Here is a 20,486-nt window from a genome sequence, read left to right as displayed (position 1 = left end):
TTCCCGCCCTTGACACAGCGGCAGCACCGGCCACAACCGCCACGCAGAGAGGCCGCATGGCTCCCTCCTTGGACAGCTTTCTAAACTCGCTCAGCGGAAAGCACTGCTACCAAGCCGTGGAAACTTGCTAACACCTCCCGCCGCGGTCTTTGCAACCGAGCTGGCAGCCAGGCGCAGGCGCAAATCTCTCGCCGTAAGAGCCAATCGCAATGCGGCGCTGAGTATTACGCCTGCGCACTAGGCCTCCAGCCGCGCTTCCCCTTCCCCTTGCTCTAGCAGGCCAGTTTAACTGGCCAATGCCCTCCCGGAGCTGGAAGGAGGAGCCTGCGTAGAGTGCGTGTGAGGGGAGCTGGGGGGTGGAACGGGCTGGGGCCCACGGTGTTTGACCCGTCGTTCGGTCCGTGAGAAGAAAAGCAAGGAGGTGGTACAGAGTACGGGTTGCCGAAATGTTCCGGTGTGGAAGCCTGGCAGCAGGTGCTTTCAAGCAGAAGCTGGCACCCTTGGTGCGGACAGTGTGCGTCCGAGGCCCGAGGCAACGGAACCGGCTCCCAGGTGACTGACCCATTCCGGGCAACCCCAACCTCGCAGACCAAGGGCCTGGGTTCCGTAGGCTCCCTGTGCCTCGTAGTCCTTCCCCCTGCCTCCTTCCCGGGAAAAACTTAACCCACTCACAGCCGCGTGAATTCTGAATTGGCGGGATCCAGACCATGAGTTTCGCAAGCCGTGCCGACCTGACCTTCAAGGGATTTGAACCCAGTAGTCCACTTGAGGCCTTTTCCTGGTAGGGTTTGCTCTTCAGGGGTAACAGAACAGTTGGCTTTCTCCAAAATTGTCCAAAATCACCTCCTGGCCACCTCCAGTCTGTCTTTTTAGAGCAATGAGGTCAAGTAGACTTTGTCGTTTACTGATTGCGAGACTTGAAACACGGCATTTAAGCCCGATGTCTTAGTTCCTTCTGTAAATGAGTATATTACCTGTTCTGCTTCCCAAACTCCAGATGAGATCCATAGGTTTGAATGCCCTGTAAAAGAGAAACAGTGCAATTCAAGTAAGGAGTCAGTCGATTGTGCGCCAGACACCAGGAGAGTCGGCCCAGAATTAATCTGAAACGTCTGGTCCTTGTAATTTTTGGTGGTCTTTAATGCTTCAATGAAACAGTTTGCAGAATGCATTGTATTTGCTCTCCGTGAAGTTGTTGCACCAGATTTTAGAGCTGGAAGGGATTTTGTGGTAAAGCTCAACCCACTCACTTTATAGATAATAAAATGGAGACACAGAGAGGTGAAATTATTTGCCCAAGGTCACATACCTAGTTAATAGGTAGAGCAAAGGATAGTTTGCCAGTCTCTGGGTCCCTAATCCATTTGCCACAGCTTTACATGCTTCCTAAATTTTGACCTCAAAAGGTTAAGAATGCATCCAGTTCCCCTTTAGCCCACCGTGCATGAGATATCCATGAACTTAATCTTGAGCATGTCTTGGGCTTGCTCATTTTCAAACTGCACAACTTAGTGGGGATAATGAATTATCCACCTGTAGGAGGTGCTGGGTTTTTTTAAATCTATTTTTGAATGACCACCTGGGGACATTCACATTTGCAATGTCAGAAGTTATCCTTGAGGCCTTTCCAATGTGGAACCACCTTCTGGGTGCTTTAAAAATAAAATGTGGAAAATACTCCCTTTGAGTGTTTGCAAATGTGCATTTGAACAGTTTTTCCAGTTGTTATGCCTCAAGAAGACGTTTCCTAATTTGTGTATCTGAGGACATACCCTAAAACAAATTGTTCTTGGAACTTAAAAACCTCTGCCTTAGCTTTTAAATTAATATCCCATCTATGGTGTCATCTGCATGGATTTTATGCATTGAAATGCATTGAAATGATAGTGCTCTATGTAAGCTGTATAGAAATTTACACAGAAACTTAGGTAACCTGAAGATTTTCATCCATACTAGCCTTTCAGACTTTGTGTGCTTATTTTGATTAGAACTCACAACTTTTACCAGCGCTCTGAAGCCTAACCAAAAGTTCTTATGTAAATAAGTATGGATTTTTAAAGTTATCTTGATTTATTAGATATTTGAAGGTGGTTGGTGATATTAGAACTACTGAAAAATACAGACTCAAAATGGTTTTTTCCACTGCATGATTTTGCTTGAAGACAGTCTGCTGTAGAATATATTTTGACTTCTTGACATAACCCATCCATCTCTTTGCGTACACTTATTCTTTGTCCTTTGGACATCATATGCCTTTAGAAATGGGCGGGATGGGGTTACAATTCAAAAAGAAATGATTCTGTCATTTTTAGGAACTAACCCTGTTTTGTAGCTTGATTACTAATTGCTTATAATCTAATTTCTTTTTCACATTGTAGCAACTGCCATATGTTTTTGCATAGATAAGGGAGAGGCGCTTTTTGTTTATATGCCATTTCCCCTTCTCTTTTTTCTCCTCCCATCTCTAATTCTTTGTCAGGATGTTAGCAAACTTGACACCCACCTTGAAACGATCTCATCCGTATCTGTCAGCATTGTCAGATTCATTTTCATTATACGCTGCCTTTTGCCTTAAAACCTAATTGTTCTTTTTTGTTTACTTACTTTATTTGGATGCTCTGCCTCTTTCCAGAAATGATTGAAGGCGATTGATAGTGACTACTTTATGTCTGCATTGGGCACTGAGGAGCAAATAGGTTAAGTAATAGATATTTTCTGTTCTGTGGTATTTTATTTGGTTACCAAACATTGTGCTGCCCATGTGATCAAACTGATCACTGACCCCTGACCTGAGGGTCAAATGTTTAAACATTTTTCTCTACTCAGAGTCCTTCTCACCTCCTTAAAAAGGAAACTGGACTCCTCGTGGGCAAGGATCCAGACTCCTGGGAACTGCCAAATGACACTTTTTTCCCGAAGCCTAGAAGCCCCACTTTTTCTGCTGAGGCAAAGCTTTCCAGAAGAAAATCTGTGGCAAGTCAGCCTTTTCTGCATCCAGTTAATAAGTTGTATTTTCTAGACATTTCCTAACATTTTAAGGGAGTTGCTGCATATTGTAGCTTTTTTCTAGATCATATTTCCAAAAGTTACCTGGCTCAGTAAATCAAGTAGAGAGCTGACCCCAAACCTAGTGAATGAGAATGTCCTGGAAAGAGCCCTGGGAAATTTTATTTTAACAGGCCCTTGATGTAATTCTTTTTTTTTAAAGATTTATTTATTTATTTATTTATTTGACAGAGAGAGAGAGAGAGAGAGAGGGAGAGATCACAAGTAGGCAGAGAGGCAGGCAGAGAGAGAGAGGAAGGGAAGCAGGAGCCCGATGCGGGACTCGATCCCAGGACCCTGAGATCATGACCTGAGCCGAAGGCAGCGGCTTAACCCACTGAGCCACCCAGGCGCCCCGATGTAATTCTTATGATCAGGCAAGTTTAGAAAATTCTAAGGCTTAAACAGATTGAGCAACCTTGAGTCTCTAGTGATTTGTATTAAGCCCATTTTCTGATACTCAGAATAATGGCAGCCATTGTCCCCTTCTATACTTACCTGAGACCAAGGATTAGGTCCTGTTTTTGTGTCCTCAGTGCTTTGGATAGTCTCTGGCACATGATAAATTCTTAGTAGCTGAACCCTAGTACTGTGAAGGACTTAACTTTGTAGAACACAGTGAGATTGCCTTTTTGTCATCTAAATCATTTTTCTTCTGGTGCCTTTATTCAGAGTGGTTCACACTACACTCTAGTTATTACTACTGTGATTCATCTAAAATAACAGCAAGGGTGATGCTAAAGAAAAGTTGGGGAGATGATAAAGGGATATAGTTGCTACATTCCTTATAGAGGCACATAGTTACAGTGGACAGGTCATGTAGGCTTGTCCTGTTTTGTGTTTTATCCATCTCAAAAACAGTTTGACATTCAGAAAACAAGACTGAAGAGCACATGGACCTCTTAACTATTTGAGAATCCTAAGAGCCTCGACTGTGTGGATGTTATTTCTGGAAAAGGCTTTCTGGGAGTATGAAAAAAAGCAGGAGATTATGAAATCTACAGAAATGAACTTGCTAATTTAGGTACTATTCTAATGCTAGTCACTAGTGTTTGAGGTTACTAATTCATTGTTAAGCAACCTGAAATAAATGAGACCTGATTAAACTTCTTTGCAAAGAATTCTTCAAATATGCAATCCTTATCATAGAATTGGAAGGAATTTCTGTTTCCTTCCTTCCTTAATTAGTCCAAAAAATACTTATCAAGCAAACACCTACTATGTGTTAGGCACTCAATACAGTTATAACAAGAATTGAATCCTTGAGCAATATAGTGAGTATAGACAGCAATACTGTATTAGTCAGACTTCCTAAGAGACTAGATCTTAATTATTCCAGCCACTAAAAAGAAATGATAATTATGTGATAGAGGTGCTAATTATTGCTGCAGTGGCAATCATAATATAAATGTGTCAAATTAAAAAAAATTAAATCCCAAGCGTGAGGAAGAAAGTGCCACCTCTCTGTGTGGTCTTGACTGTGGAAAATCTAAAGGAGAATCTAAAAGAGACTGGTGCTCTAATGAGAAGTCAAGGAGTGAGTTGGCTTCCCACCTAAGCAAGACAAGTGAAAAGACATGTTTAACCATGATAAGAAGTTTTCTAGAATCTTGAAGCAATGGGGGAAAGGTGTAAAAGAAAACTGGGGGCGGGAGGCAGGGAATATAAACATCCATATAACACTTACCACCTCTTACAAAATTAAAGTCACTTGGGAAGTATGTAAAAATTCCGTTTCTTTTTTTTTATTAATTTTTTAATTAACATATAATGTATTATTTGCCCCAGGGGTACAGGTCTGTGAATCATCAGGCTTACACACTTCACAGCACTCACCATATCACTTACCCTCCCCAATGTCCATAACCCAAAAAAATTTGGTTTCTTAATAATAGTATATTACATTTCTTTTCAGGCGGTAGTTAACAAATTTACTTTTTTAAAAATTAATGTACTTTTAAATGTCTTTTTTTTTCTTTTTGATAAATCAAGGCAGAAATTGCTGAACTTGCCCAAATCTACACTCAGTTTTATCTGTGAAAAGCGAGCAAAACCAGAATAAACATACTAGTATTACATTAAAACAAAGTTGTTGCATCTGGATTTAGGATCTTCTAGAAATTTTTTGAACTACTTATTTTCAGTAAATAAACTTGGGGTAGAGGTGGGAGAACACAACTAAATTCATGGAACTAAACCACGTTGGATTTTTTTCTACCCAGTTTCATTTACCAAGCTCTGAAAGTTGTCAGTCTCTACTTCTGGTGCTTAATCATTTTATGGGTTTCTGAAAATCAAAAGCTTGCCCAGATCAAGATAAGCTTCTCCATCCTTGCACGTTTTCATTTTCATGACTTGTTATTTCCAAATATAAACCATTTTTTTTCATGTGGTGATGAAGGATTCTAAAGCAGGTAAGAAATAAAAATAGTAAAGAAAAATACATTTTCACTTCTAAGGGTATAGGTTTATAGTCTCTTTTCTGTAATTCAGAAATGAAAATAGAACTAAAAATCAGGTTTTTATAACTCATTTGCCACTGAAACCTGACCTAAACTGGACAGAAAGGCTCCTTATAATCTTTTGTTCATCCCACTCTGAAATTTTTCATGGAGACACTAATGTGTGTGACTGTGGAATGCTGCTTCTTACTGTGCTGGGTGTTATTTACTTTATGATTGATATATATACTTAAAACCAAACAATTCTGAGTTCTGGAATATCCATGTTCCCAAGGATTTCAGGTAAGAGACTGCAGACCTGGTTTGGACCTGTTTTTACTCTTCTGTGCCCTGAAATTGTGAAAGCAAGGGGGAAGGCTCCATATTTCTAATATGAAATGCTACTTCTGTTGCCTATTCTGTTTACCTTTTAATGCCTGGTCACACCAGGAATCTACCTCTAGACCGTTGGTTCTCAAAGCAGGATAAGCATCACCTGGGAACCTGTTAGAAATGCAATTTCTTGGGCCCCCATTCTAGATATCCTGACTCAGAAACTCTGGAGGTGGGTCTGGCCATCTGTGTTCTAACAAACACTCCAGAGGGTTCTGATACATGTTCAAGTATTAGAACCACTGCCCTCCATCAGGTTTGGCAAATTGCAGCCCACAGGCCAAACCCACGTGCTTTTGTATGCAAGCCCCTTGAGCTAAGATTGGTTTTTTACATTTTTTTAAGTGGGTGAAAAAAATTAAAAATAACTTTTGAGACACATGAAAATTATTTAAACTCCACATTTTGGTGCCCATAAAGTTTTACTAGAAGACAGCCGTGCCCGTTCATTTATAAATTGTCTGTGGCTGCTTTTGCACAACATCAGCAGAGACCATATGGCCTGAAAAGCTGAAAATATTTACTATCTGCTCCTCTACAGAAAGAGTTTGCAAACCCCTGCTCTAAGTCATAATCAACTTGAGGAGTATCATAAGCAGAGAAGGTAGTACTGAGACCTTCCTTCATTTCCATGTGTGAGAGTTGTTCTAATCATCAGAAATTCTTTAGTTCATTGGAAAAGATAAATCCACTTAAATTTTTTTTTTTATTTTGTGCTTTAGCATTTCTGTCTTCAGGATACGTTAGCTTTCATTAAAGACTGAACTGTGTCCTGGTTAGGTTGTGTTGCAGGGTTGTACTATTTTGTGCAAGGTTTGAGCCAGCTCTTTAAATTACCCCTTACATGGTGATTATAATGCCCCCAGGTGGTCTGTAGTTAACTTTTTGTAGCTGTTCAGCCATCTCTCTGTGATTACTTCATTTATGGTGAGGATGTGAGGAGAGAAGTGTTTTGATGAACTGCCCATTTGTTTTTCATTATCTTTTCTGGGAAGCTGTGAATTTCCTCCCTGGGCCGCATTAAATTATACTCCTATTAAAAACTCCCAACAATTAAAGTGTGTGGAATCTGATATCTGCAGTTATTTGTACAGTTTTGATTACTTTTTTTCTTAGTCATTTAAAAGTGAACATCATGCAGCCTAGGCAGTAAGTCTTTACGTGTACAATGCAATGCCCTCTAGTCATAAACATGTATTAACTATTTTATTTTTGTATGTGTGTGTGTCTTAATAAATTGTGTTCCTTAGGCAACTTGTTCCAGCGATGGCATGTTCCTCTAGAACTCCAGCTGACAAGACAAATGGCTAGCTCTGGTGCATCAGGGGGCAAAATCGATAATTCTGTGTTAGTCCTTATTGTGGGCTTATCAACAATAGGAGCTGGTGCATATGTAAGTAGAAAAGCGGCTTGTGTAAAGAAGCTGCCAAACAGCTCCCATTAGTAGACTCTGTACTACTCTGCTTTAAAACTTCTGCAACTAATTCCCCTTTCTCCTTTTGGAAAAATTTCCAAAAGCCTTCTTTAAAGTGCCTACTGTCTAATAATCCTGTGAGAGCCAATTTGGGAATGACTGAAATTTAATCTCCTGTTGGTTAGCTTTGCTCTTTTCACTTGTCTTTTTACTCATTACTTGAAAGCCACTGTGTTTTCTTAGATTTGACTAATCCACAAAATTGTACCTTTTTCTCTTGGATATGACATACTAACCTGTGAATAGGTGAGAATTCATTGCAGCTCCTTAGCACAATATTTGATTTTGTCCCATTCATTAAATATTTTATTTTTCCTCAGCTTGGGATAGATATTAAACAACAATAACAACAGCTTTCAGTCCAAAAGATTAAGTCTTCCTAAAAGAAAAGCTATCCCTGAATCTCACCCAAAGAATCTCACCCAAAGACTAAATTATAGAATTTGGCCTAGTATCTCCAATTTTAGAATGGAATCTGTGTGAGGTGAGAAATACGGTTTTAAATGCTATGTAATAATAACACAGTTATATCTCCTTAAATGAACTCTGAGCAGCTTAGTTGGTCACAGAGGAATTACTCTGTGGTGCTCTTTTCTTTCTTTCTTTTTTTTTTTTTTAACTTAGCAGGGTTTACTGTGACTAAGCAGATCAGTCTAAAGTTGGAGCATGTAAGGTTGAGTGAACCAACTTAGATAACAGCTAATAACACCCTTGATTGAAGGAAGCTGTTTGTTTCACTCCCCAAGAGCAAGTGGTTAGATACCATTATAATTTTAGTTCTTTCCACATTGGTAAGACGGTGAAATTATCTCGTTCCTTGGTCACTAGGTTATAAAACAGGGAGGTGAAAACGACTTGAAGTTACGTAGATTGTCATTCCCTCACCTGACTCCCAAATGCACAAAGAGACAGTTTTTGCCAGTTGTGAATCAGCCCAGAGTAAGCAGGTGAGCTCTGGCCACTAACAGACTCTGGGGAAGTACACATCCTTCTGCAGTCCTGGAGCAGCACTTTTTTCTTTTGTAGCACAGGGTAACCAAAAATGCTTCCCTGCCTTTGTGTTGAATGTTTCTTCATTAATACTTAGTGCTTTTTCTATTTCCTTTTGTTTCTTTCTTGGCCTATCTTTACCTACAGTTGTGCAGTGTCATCATCTAGGATCCCCTTCTAGATCACTAGCGTCTACAGGTGCTTCTGTGAAAGATGGCAGCAGCCTAGTATACTTCTTAATTGTAGGAGCAACAGTCACTGGGGCAGGAGTTTATTATGTAAGATGCTTACACTAAAATATATTTCGGGGTAGGGTGGGTGAGACCATGGCACTAATGAAAACTTGATCCATTAGAATACAATGAAATATTCACAGCATGTGCTTTCTAAGTATTTATTAAAGGGACATTGTCAGTCACTAGGAAGCCCTCAAACCTCATCTTTCAAACTGTTGGAAGTCCTAACAGCTATATGTAAAGCCATACATTTAATGATTATTTTTAAATCCTCATCATTAACCCTTCCTTTGAAACTTTTACCGAGTTCATAAGTCTTTTTAAGATGCTAAATTATATTGTGCTTTAGTGCTGCATACCTAACAAGATAGTCTCAGAGTAAATGTCAAATAAACAAATAAAAGTAACCTGAATACCATCCATTTTGGATCCTTTTAGGTAAAATGTCATTTTTGTGTTTTGTCAGAAACAACCAAACCTGCTTTTATTGTGAAAAGGCATTTTATTGAATGCTTCTGAGGAGGTCCAAAAAGCCACAGAATGCAGTATTCTCCCCACCCACCCCCAGCCTCTGTTTCAAAGTAAATTCATTTGGCAGTGTCCCTTTTGTAATCTCTAATTTGGTCAAACTAGTGGCTGAAGTGGTACAAGCTAACACATTCATGTAGATTGCTTTGGTAAATGCCTCTCATTCATAATTTAGATACTACCCTCCGAGCCTTACCGCTTCCATTTCCTAGCTCTCAACTTTTGCCATCAGTTCCACCTCATTCATTCAAAAATAGATGTAAAGTGTTTGCATCTGATACGTTTGTAACAGCTGAAACCTATTAAACCTCTGGTTTATGTTGCTGTACCAGAGTTGGATGGCCTTCACAGAGCTGGCCAGGCAAATCTCTTGATGCCAGGCCACAAGACAGGGCCACAAGTCACTGTTGCTTTCTTCTGCCTTGGAAATATCTACGAAGCACAAGTTCCTCTCAAGTCATTCACTTAAATGCCTCCTTGCCCTCTGTGTTTATCCAACACTGGTAATAGTAAAGCTACTAGATTATAGTGGTTTCAGGTTAAATGATAAGCTTTTGTCTACCTACAGCTGTTACTGAACTATTCTGTAAAGTTTTATATTGGGTTTTAAGTCGTTTCAAATGTGGTCTGAGGTAACTTAGGTTTTTAATCCTCTGAAATTGGTCGTAGTCTCACAAGAACTGTTAAAACTGTGGAGTTTAGATTTGATGAGATGTGGCTCTAAGCTATTTAGTGTTTGTTAGCCTGCTCTGACTGCCATAACAAAATAGCACAGATTGGGTGGCTTAAACAACAGAAATGTATTTTCTCACACTCTGGACACTTGGAAGTCCAAGATCAGGCTGCCAGCATGGTCAGGTTCTGGTAGGAGCTCTCTCCCTGGCTTGACCACCTTCTCCTATTTCCTCACACAGGAAAGAGAGAAAGAGGGTGAGCATGAGCTCTGGAGTCTCTTATTCTTTTTTTTTTAATTTTTTAAAATTTATTTGACAGAGATCACAAGTAGGCAGAGAGGCAGGTGAAGGGGGGGAAGCAGGCTCCCCGCTGAGCAGAGAGCCCAATGCGGGTTCGATCCCAGGACCCCGAGATCATGACCTGAGCCGAAGGCAGAGGCTTAACCCACTGAGCCACCCAGGTGCCCCTGGAGTCTCATATTCTTATAAGGGCACCAGCCCTATCGGATTAAGCCCTCTACTTATTTAACTTTTATCACCTCCCTAATGCCCCATCTGCAGATACCATCACATTGGGACTTAGGACTTCGACCTGTGAATTGGAGGGGGACACAGACATTCAGTCCACAGGGGTGTTCCTTCATAACCTTTCTCTCTCACATGAGGAGGTGGTCCTAATTTGAGTACAAATACTACTTTAGTGACTCCTGAGTTGGGAGCTCTTTACCACCACTGCCACCCCCAACCCTCCAAAACTACGAGAGCAGAACTAAGGAACAAGGGAAATTTTTCTGAAATGTTTGCTCCGGGTCTGTACTTTTTTTTAAGACTTTTTTTTAAAGACTTTATTTGTTTATTTGAAAGAGAGTGAGTGAGAGAGAGCACAAGCAGGGTTAGAAGCAGAGGGAGAGGGACAAGCAGACTCCCCACCGAGGAGGGATCCCAGCGTGGGACTCCATCCCAGAACCCTGGGATCATGACCTGAGCCAAAGGCAGACATTTAAGTAACTGAGCCACCCAGGTGCCCCTAGATTTTTATTTACTTATTTGAGAGAGAGAGGGAGAGATAATGCAAGTTGGGGGGAGGGGAGAGGGAGAAGCAGACTCCCCACTCAGCAGGGAGTGGGACACAGGACTCTGGATCATGACCTGAGCCAAAGGCAGACCCTTAACCAACTGAGCCACCCATACGCCCCTGTGGTCTGTACTTCAAACGAGTGGTTTTTATGTTTTTCACCATAGTTCACAGAAAATTATGTTTTATCTGGCAACCCGTTAAATAACTATAAATACATAAAACTCAAAATTCAAAAATAACATAGTAGGTGTGATATACTTTGATAGTTTTATTCGTGTTTTTTTATAGATTTTATTTATTTATTTGACAGATCACAAGTAGGCAGAGAGGCAGGCAGAGAGAGAGGAGGAGGAAGCAGGCTCCCTGCTGAGCAGAGAGCCCGATGTGGGGCTCCATCACAGGACCCTGAGATCATGACCTGAGCTGAAGGCAGAGGCCCCAACCCACTGAGCCACCCAGGCGCCCCTCATTCGTGTTTTTTTTTTTTTAAAGATTTTATTTATTTATTTGACAGAGAGAAATCACAAGTAGATGGAGAGGCAGGCAGAGAGAGAGAGAGGGAAGCAGGCTCCCTGCCGAGCAGAGAGCCCGATGCGGGACTCGATCCCAGGACCCTGAGATCATGACCTGAGCCGAAGGCAGCGGCTTAATCCACTGAGCCACCCAGGCGCCCCTCATTCGTGTTTTTTAATGCTGATTATAGCCTTACTTAATTGATTGTACAGTCCCTAATGGGTTGCAACCTCAATTTGAAAAGCACTGATCTGAACAGCACTTCTTTGGCTTAGGCTGCAAATAGGAGCTCCTGATTAGTGTGGATGTGGGCATTCCTCCTCATCTTGCTTGTGACTTTCTCTAGGATTGTAGACAGATCTGATCTCAGTCCTATTATTTGTCAGTGAGCAGAGCCTAAGTGGCCTTTAGACTATTTTTTTTAAGATTTTATTTATTTATTTGACAGACAGAGATCACAACTGGGCATAGAGGCAGGCAGAGAGAGGGGGAAGCAGGCTCCCTGCTGAGCAGAGAGCCCAATGCGGGGCTCGATCCCAGGATGCCGATGCTGGGATCATGACCTGAGCCAAAGTCAGAGGCTTTAACCCACTGAGACCTTTAGACTATTTAATGAGATTTAGTATTGGGGCCCTTTGCCCAACTTGTTCAACTGGTTGTTCAACTGGTAAAAATCACATTGCCTCATTAAATGACTTTTTTTCCTTTCAGATTTCTTCAAGGCAAATAAACACCACCATATTACTCTGTTTAGAAAAGTTGTCTCTAGTGATATTTTTCACAGATTTGTAGTTTTTCTTAATCTGACATGTATTCATACCACTAATTCAAAATCTGTGCAGACTTGGAATACAGTAACACTTGGGGGAAAAGTAACTTTTTATTTAGTATGTCTATAAACATTTTTATATCAGAATATTTACTTAAAAACTAGATATATAAACGTATATGTATATAAATATATGACAACACTCATTTTTGTCCTTTCTCCATTAAACCTCAAGATATTTGGTGTGTGTGTCTATACACATACATACATATACATATACATCTGCTCTACTCACATGTGAAGCTCTTGGGTCTAGTTTTTTTGATCTCTCTCTAGAGGTGGAGATCTAGATTATCTCTAGATAAATCGAGGGATCTAGATTTTTTTAAATATCTCTCTCCATCTGAACATGACCCCAGTTTATTTCTCTGTTCACTCATGTTGATTAGCTTAAGCCATCTTTTTAGGTAAAATTCCCTTTCTTAAAAGAATTTTTTTTAAAGGTGTGGGTAAATACTGGAGTCGTGTATAGTATCTGATGGCAAGGTAAAAACTTTTTTCCTGAAATTGATGTCAGTTGAATTCAGTTTATTAATGTGATGAATTTAGTGGTGAATTCACTGAATAGCCATTCACTTTCAATATACTGTACTTAATTTTCTAACCCATTCATACCATATGTTAGCTATTTCCAGGCTTAATACTGTTAAGTCCATGTCTTAGGGTCCAGTTTTCTCATTACAGCCCACTGCTTAATGTGCTGCTCTGTAAAGGGCTCATAGAAATACTCTTCAGGGGTGCCTAGGTGGCTCAGTCAGGTAAACGTCTGCCTCTGATTCAGGTCATGGTCCCAGGGTCCTGGGATTGAGCTCCACGTCAGGGTTCCTGCTCCGTGGGGAGCCTGCTTCTCCCTCTCCCTCTGCCTCTCCCCCTGCTTGTGTTTGCTCCCTCTCTGTCAAATAAATAATAAATGAAATCTTTAAAAAAATATTCTTCAGACATGTTTTGTGACACTTCTGATGTCCTTACTTTCTCCTCCAATTAGTTAATGACCTGTGATTTCAGTTAACATCAGTTACTTAAATTTTCATCTTGTTGAGCCTTTGGGGTACAAAAGAGCAGAAGTAATTAAAACAAGTCATTCTTGCCTGCTCTTTTTAAAATCTCCAATAAACTCAAACACTGTATGTTAAATAAAAATAGTCCTAATGCTAATAGACCCTTCTTCAAGTTGAACAGCTAGGGAAGACACAGATTTGAAATAGGTGATTAAGCAAGGTGTTTGACTCTTGGCAAATATCTAAGTGTCAAAAGCAGGATAGACCATTGAGGGAAAGATGAGTTACTCTGTCAGACTAGGAAACGGGCATCATGTTTCAGGGCATAAGCAGAGTAGCCAGCAAAACTTGGGACGTCTACCAAGAACATATAATGTCCCAGAACTGTACAACTTGGTTTCACAGCTAGTATCCACCATAGTCCAAAACCCCTTTTACAAAATTTAACGCTGGGGCTCCTGGATGGCTCAGTCGGTCAAATCTTTGACTTCAGTGCAGGTCATGATCTCGGGGTTCTGGAACTGAGCCCCACACTGGGCTCCCTGCTCAGCAGGGAGTCTGCTTCTCCCTCCCCCTCTGCCACTCCCCCCAGCCCTGCTCATGCTATCTCTCTCTCTCTCTCTCTCTTAAAAATAAATAAGTAAAACCTTTAAAAATAATAAAGTTTACCCCTTTATCCTTCTAGTATAAAATAATTTTCTTAAAAACAGGATTGAAAAAAGATGGTAAAGACTGTTTAAGAGGGGAGGAAAGTCATTCAGGTATTCATGAATGTACCTTTGTTGATTTTCTTTTTTTCTTTAGCTGTACCTTCAGACTTAAATATAAGGAAAATTCTTTACATAGCTCCTAAGGAAATTTGAAGCTGGAGCCTTTTCTTCTGCATGCCTATGTTCTTTCTAGACCAAGTGTGTACATACCCACTATTTTTTTCTTAAGAAAATAATTTTAACATAGAACTTACTTCATGTAGACAAAAGCTTCTCATTTAATTAAAAGATAATGATATTACTTATGGTGTAAGCTAGATTTATGATGACATTTTCTCCATGTTTGGATCTGCAGGCCTATAGGACTATAAAAGATGATCAAAAAAGATACGATGAAAGAATGTCAGGGTTGGGGCTGACACCAGAAGAGAAACAGAAAAGGGCCACATCACCTGGTGAGTGCTATTTGAGACTCAGTATATGAAGGGCAAGTTAAAAACAGTTTGGGTGCTGTGCTTTACAGATGTCTTACAGACATGACGACACTGTGAGATTGTAAGTTTCCAGAAACTGTGGAATTACCCCAGACCTGGGAGCAATTTGTTAAGGTATTTGACTGGAATTTGAGTTTGAGAATAGTCCCTAATGATGATTGGGATTGGTTGGTTTTTTAAAAAATATATATATATTAGACTCTTAAAAGGCAAGTTTTAAACTCAGAAGACAAGATTGGTGAGGAAAGTTATTGGAAAAAACATAAAGGCCCTTTTTTTTGCAATGAGAAAATTCTTTTGGTCTGTTTTTTTCCCCTTTAGAGTCTTTGGAGTTTTCAAGTTGTTAAAGATATATTTGTTTTCCTAACAATATAGCACTAGCCGTCACTTCTATCCCCATAACTGGCTTGATTTTTCAGAGAGGAATGTTTTAATCCCTTAATAAGGCCCACAACTCTGCGCAGGTGATTTATGTATGTTGCTTTCTTCAAAACACGTCCTTTTTCTTAAACATTGTATAATAATCCCCAATTGACCTGCTGGGTTTCCCCCCCTTTACTGCTAACAAAAGGTGAAACTGAAGTTGATATTTTCCTATTGGTCATTAGGAAGTTAATGGGAAGAGGAGAAACTTTCTGATACATGCTTTCCAATGTATTTTAGAAATAGCTAGACATTCAAGCTAGGTTCTAGTTCTTACAGACATAATGGATGAATGTCATTCGCCTCTTTGGGGGGTATTTTTCACTTACAAAATGAAAAAGATACTTGCTTTTCTTATCCTATCAGGCTGCTGTGAAGTTTGTCAAGATTAATGTAGGTACAGTGTTTGCTACCTCTGTGTGTAGGATTGAAACAAGTGCAAGGTGATTTTTTTTTTTTTCTTAACAGTGGCAAGGAGAGGCGCCTGGCTGACTGGCTCAGTTGGAGGAGCCTGTGACTCTTGATCTTGGGGTCAGGAGTTGAAGCCCCATGTCGGGTGTAGAGATGACTAAATAAATAAATAAACTAAATAGTGGCAAGGAGTCATCTGAGATTTTCAGAAAATTCATCCTGTCTGGTGTGTTGCTTACAGCTCCAGAAGGAGAACCAGTTCCTCAAGTCAGGGTACCAAGTCACGTTCCATTCCTGCTTATCGGGGGAGGCACCGCTGCTTTTGCTGCAGCCAGATCCATCCGGGCCCGGGATCCTGGGGCCAGGGTAAGGCACACACTCTTCTGCTTGGCACGGAGGGTAGTCTGCTAGCACTTAGCCAGGGGCAGCACTTTGACATCCGCCTCTTAAATGACTCGGCTGTGATGAGTATCATTATTTTCTGTCCAAAGGTCCTGATTGTGTCTGAAGATCCTGAGCTGCCATACATGCGACCTCCTCTTTCAAAAGAACTGTGGTTTTCAGATGATCCGAATGTCACAAAGACGCTGCGATTCAGACAGTGGAATGGAAAAGAGAGAAGGTGCGTTCACTTCTGTAAAATGGGCCTGACCGGCAACTTGAACAAAGCACAGGGCATTGGTCAGGAGTCTGCACAGACCACGTGTGGTGCATAGGAGAGCTGCCTCGGCTGCACACTGGAGTCCGCTGTGGTGCACACTCGGCACAGCGTAGAGGCAGCAGGCTCCCGTGGCAGGCGTCCTGGATCCTGTTACCCGATCTGCCAACAAGTGCAGCTGTAAGGTTGGCCTCTGCAAGACTAATGCGCCTATTTCCAGGACCTTTCTTCTAGACTTCTGCCATGAAGATCAGCTTGGCTGTGTTGTCACTTCCTTACGTTACACTTGCTGAGGCGTCTCCAGTAAAAGCAAAAGACAAGACACTGTTCTCTGGCATTTTCCTTGACACCCTAGCAAGCATGCAGAATTGTGGTACTAGAGTGTGGGAACACCATTGGGAAGAGCCTCTTTATTAAAATGTTTGCCTGAAAGACTTGGAAAGATGGGTCCAGAAACCTTCTCCCTCTATAGAACTCCATGGATCTCTTGATTCCAGTACCATGTTTTTGGGTTCCAGTTTTTTTCTTACTAGTGATCTCTTTGTTACTAGACTGAGTTTTACAGATCTACCCACCTTCCTCATCCCCATTATCATGTTCTATTCTCAAGCAGGATGCATACTGTCAATTACGTTAGCCATCCCTTAATTAGTATCTCACAGCTAATGTGTGCTCTTTGAGGCAAAGCCCTCTCAGGAGCTAGACCTAGCTGTCCTTCGACCAGCACCATTCTGAACAACCCATTTAGGTGGATGTGTGAATACCAGCTCCCTGGGTGGTGTTCTTGTTCTAATTTGGGGTGGGGGTTTGTTATTTTCTTTCAGATTTATTTAAGAAAAAGAGAGTGTGCAGTGGACAGAGGGACAGGGGGAGAGAGAGAATCTCAAGCAGACTCTATGCTGAGCACAGAGCCTGACACAAGGCTTGATCTCATGACTCTGAGATCATGACCTGAGCCAAAATCAGTAGACACTCAACCAGCTGAGCCACCCAGGCGCCCTTTCTTGTTCTAATTTTGAACCTAAATCCAGAGCAGGGTTTCTCAACCTTGGTGCTATCGGCATTTAGGGCTGGATAATTCTTTGTTGTGGGGGCTGTTCTGTGCATTGTAGGATGTTTAATAGCATCCTTGGCCTCTACCCACTAGATACCAGAAGACTCCCTCCCCCCTAAGCTGTTACAGTCAGAAGTATCTCTAGACATTGCCAAATTGCCCCCAGGTGAGAACCACTAGTCTAAAATACCTCTGTGTAAATAAGTCATGACCAAGATTTAGTGGGCTTGAAAACTTACTCTGCAAAATGTTTCTAAAGGTTTTCATGATTGAAACAACTTTACTAGAGCTATGGGAGAAGTTGATGGCAGTTCCAGGTGTTTATGGTATTTTCTCCTTCTTCTCTGTACAGCATATATTTCCAGCCACCTTCTTTCTATGTCTCTGCTCAGGACCTGCCTCATATTGAGAATGGTGGTGTGGCCGTCCTCACTGGGAAGAAGGTGAGCTAGTAAGCCGTTCCCCTTGTCCAACTCCATGTGGGCCCCAAGAATGGAGACTTGTATTCCCATTGCCATTTGTGTCTGTCCTGCCACTGTAGTTCATTAAAGAAGGATCGAGTCCTTTTAGATTTGTTCTCGCCTGTCTTCACTGCTTATTATTTCTTTCTGGGGGAAGCACTAATCTCAAAGCCTAGAGTAGCATGTCAACTAAACTTTCCCAGAGAAGTCAAACTACTGGGATCATTGACTCTGAACCTATTCCTTCTCCAGATTTGCTCCTCTGCCCTTCCTTTGTCTTCCTGTTTTCCACACTAACATTTCTTTGGGATTATTGATGACAAGAGATTGACAGCGGTATATTATTCAGGGTAGTAAAATAATTTAGGCATTATGTCAACACGGGAAATACCGTTAGACTTTACAAAAGTGAATGCCCGAGTAATGGGGGCAGTGACTGGAGGGCATTTGTGGGGTCCAAGGTGGGTTTTGTTTTGCTGTGGTATGTTTCATTTTTGTTAATGGGAGGTGCTAGTGTGTATTTGTAAACCAATGGCGGGGTTCCAGTGGAGAGGGAAGGGTTATCAGAAGGAGCAAAGTCCAGAGTAGATGGGATCCAGAGCACAAGTAGAGGAATTGACCTTTGCTAGGCATAAGCCTGCTTCTTCTAGAAGGAGACATAGGCAGATGAGGTGGATATAGGTTTATGGATAAGCTGGTAATGAGACAGTAGGTATAAAGTATGCTCTGTGTGTAAATAACACACAGGCCCTGCCCTTTAGGGCCTAACAGTATTTAAGCAAAAACGAACAGATAATCATAACACATAGATATGGAGTAAAAAAGATGGGCACAGTGTATTGTGGGAATTACTGGGAAACAAGCCCGGTATAGAGGTGATTTCAGGGAAGGCTTCCTGGAGGATGACTTCTTATAGGATGGAAAATTGTGTGGAATGACGAAGAATTCACCAGTGGTAAGTGAAGTGAATTCAAGTAGAAAACAGCATAAGCAAAGATATGGGGGTATGAAAAAGCACCTTTTGTGCAGAGAAACAAGCAGCTAGCTACTGACAGAGCAGAAAGTATAAGTTAAAGAAGGGCAAAAGATGAAACTGAGAAGTTATGCTGGGGCCTGACTGTGGAGCGCTCTCTTGTATAGAAGAGCTTGACCTTTACCTCATGGGCACTGAGGGTCTCTTGCATTTTAAACACGGTTATAAAACAGACTGAATTTTAAGTAATCCTTTTGGCTCTGAGGAGGATGGACCAGACTAGAGGTAGACCATTTTGAAGACATTGTAATAATCTAGGCGAGAGATGATAGAGCCCAAATTAGGACAGTAGCAGCGGTGGTGGTGGCGGCGGTGGTGGTGGTGGCGGTGATGGCGCTGAGGAAGTAGCAGTAGCAGTAAACATAATTTTAAAATTTACAGATATTATCTTTACAGATAATTATCTCAGATATTTACAGATATTTTCTTTACAGATATTAACAGATATTAGCTTTACAGATATTATCTCATTTTCTCATAATAATCTTATCAGGTAGGTACTATTATTATTGTCATTTTATAGAGAAAGAAATTGAGATTAAAAAGAGATAAACTGTGGGGCACCTGGGTGGTTCAGTCAGTTTAGTGCCGGACTCTTGATCTCAGCCCAGGTTGTGATCTCAGGGTTGTGAGTTCAGGCCCCACACTGGGGTCCATGCTGGGCCTGGAGCTTACTTTAAAGAAATGGTCAACTAACTTGCCTATGATTATATAGCTAATATGTGGGGGAGACAGAATTTGAGCCCAAATCTGTCTTGACTCCAGAATTCTGACTCCAGAGCCCAAGCTCTTAATAACACCATTGTATAGTTTCCTGATAGGTGACAGAGAGTGGGAGACAGACCAGAGACATGCTTAGAAGGCGGCCTCGATGGGGCTTGGTGATAGATTGAAGGTGGAACATGAGCAAGAGGGAGGAGGCAACGATGTCTTTCTGATTTCCGGCTTGTATGGGAGGGGGTGGTATAGCCCCAGCCGAGAGAGATGTTACAAGAGGAAGACCTCATTTAAGGGGGAAAGGAAACTTCGTTTTGGACTGTTAAGTGTGACATGGAATATATTTGTGGAGTTGGCCTGTGAGTTGGATAGTTGACTGTGATGTTTAGAGGAGGGATCTGGGCTCAGAGATCCGGGAATGTGTAGGAGTTAAAACTGTGAGAGTGGGTGAGGCCATCTGTGGAGAACTTTGCAGTCATAGGGGAGTGGGACCCTGCGGACCCCAACTTTTAGGAGGGAGGCTGAAGACGAGACCACAGAGGAACTAGGAAAGAAGTTGAAGAGAAAGCCCAGGACAGGGGCTGAGCAAGGTTGGAGAGTTTCAAGAATGATCACATCCTCCTTCTTGTAGCAAACGGGTGTGGCAGGAAAAAAAACTGTACAATGAGCCATATAGACTTGGTGACTCAGATGTCATCGTGAAGTCAGAAAAGAGGATAAAGGACTCCTTCAGAAAGTTTAAATGAGAAAAGGGAGACACCAATTGGTAGGAGCTCGAGGAGGATGTAGAGTCAGAAGTGGGACTCAGGGGGCACCTGGGTGGCTCAGTGGGTTGGGTCTCTGCCTTCGGCTCCGGTCGTGATCTCAGGGTCCTGGGATCGAGCCCCGCATCGGGCTCTCTGCTCAGCGGGGAGCCTGCTTCCTCCTCTCTCTCTGCCTGCCTCTCTGCCTACTTGTGATCTCTGTCTGTCCAAGAAATAAATAAAATCTTAAAAAAAAAAAAAGAAGTGGGACTCAGGACAGGACAGACCAAAGGCGAAGTCCTCAGATGTCAGCAGAGAAGCGGGGGATGAGAGATATTTGACAGAGAGAGATCACAAGTAGGCAGGGGGGGGGATGCAGGCTCCCTGCTGAGCAGAGAGCCCGATGTGGGGCTTGATCCCGGGACTCTGGGATCATGACCTGAGCTGAAGGCAGAGGCTTTAACCCATTGAACCACCCAGGAGCCCCATTCTTCCCTCTTTTAGTGGGAATATTTGTTGAATGTTACCTTCCCAACATTATAAATTGAGTGTCTAAGTGACATAACTTACCATTTTAGTCCAT

General features: G+C 41.7%; 1 protein-coding gene across 3 annotated transcripts in view; it reads left to right on the top strand.

The window, feature by feature from the left end:
* The first annotated feature begins 282 nt into the window (after window positions 1-282).
* The window catches only part of AIFM1 (apoptosis inducing factor mitochondria associated 1), a 33,717-nt gene continuing 13,513 nt past the window's right edge, over window positions 283-20,486 (top strand). For 2 of the 3 annotated variants that reach the window (XM_032329630.1, XM_032329629.1), the window contains exons 1-6: window positions 284-552; window positions 7,130-7,272; window positions 14,265-14,364; window positions 15,479-15,603; window positions 15,729-15,859; window positions 17,302-17,392. In XM_032329630.1, coding sequence (XP_032185521.1) covers window positions 447-552; window positions 7,130-7,272; window positions 14,265-14,364; window positions 15,479-15,603; window positions 15,729-15,859; window positions 17,302-17,392 — 696 coding nt within the window. In that variant the 5' untranslated portion in view covers window positions 284-446. Of the gene's footprint in view, window positions 553-7,129; window positions 7,273-8,490; window positions 8,622-14,264; window positions 14,365-15,478; window positions 15,604-15,728; window positions 15,860-17,301; window positions 17,393-20,486 lie in introns of all 3 variants that reach the window. The other variant, XM_032329631.1, reaches the window with a different exon arrangement.

Source organism: Mustela erminea, chromosome X, assembly GCF_009829155.1.
Source record: "Mustela erminea isolate mMusErm1 chromosome X, mMusErm1.Pri, whole genome shotgun sequence".
NCBI classification, from domain to species: Eukaryota; Metazoa; Chordata; class Mammalia; order Carnivora; family Mustelidae; genus Mustela; species Mustela erminea.
This window is presented reverse-complemented; position numbering and strand designations above follow the sequence as displayed.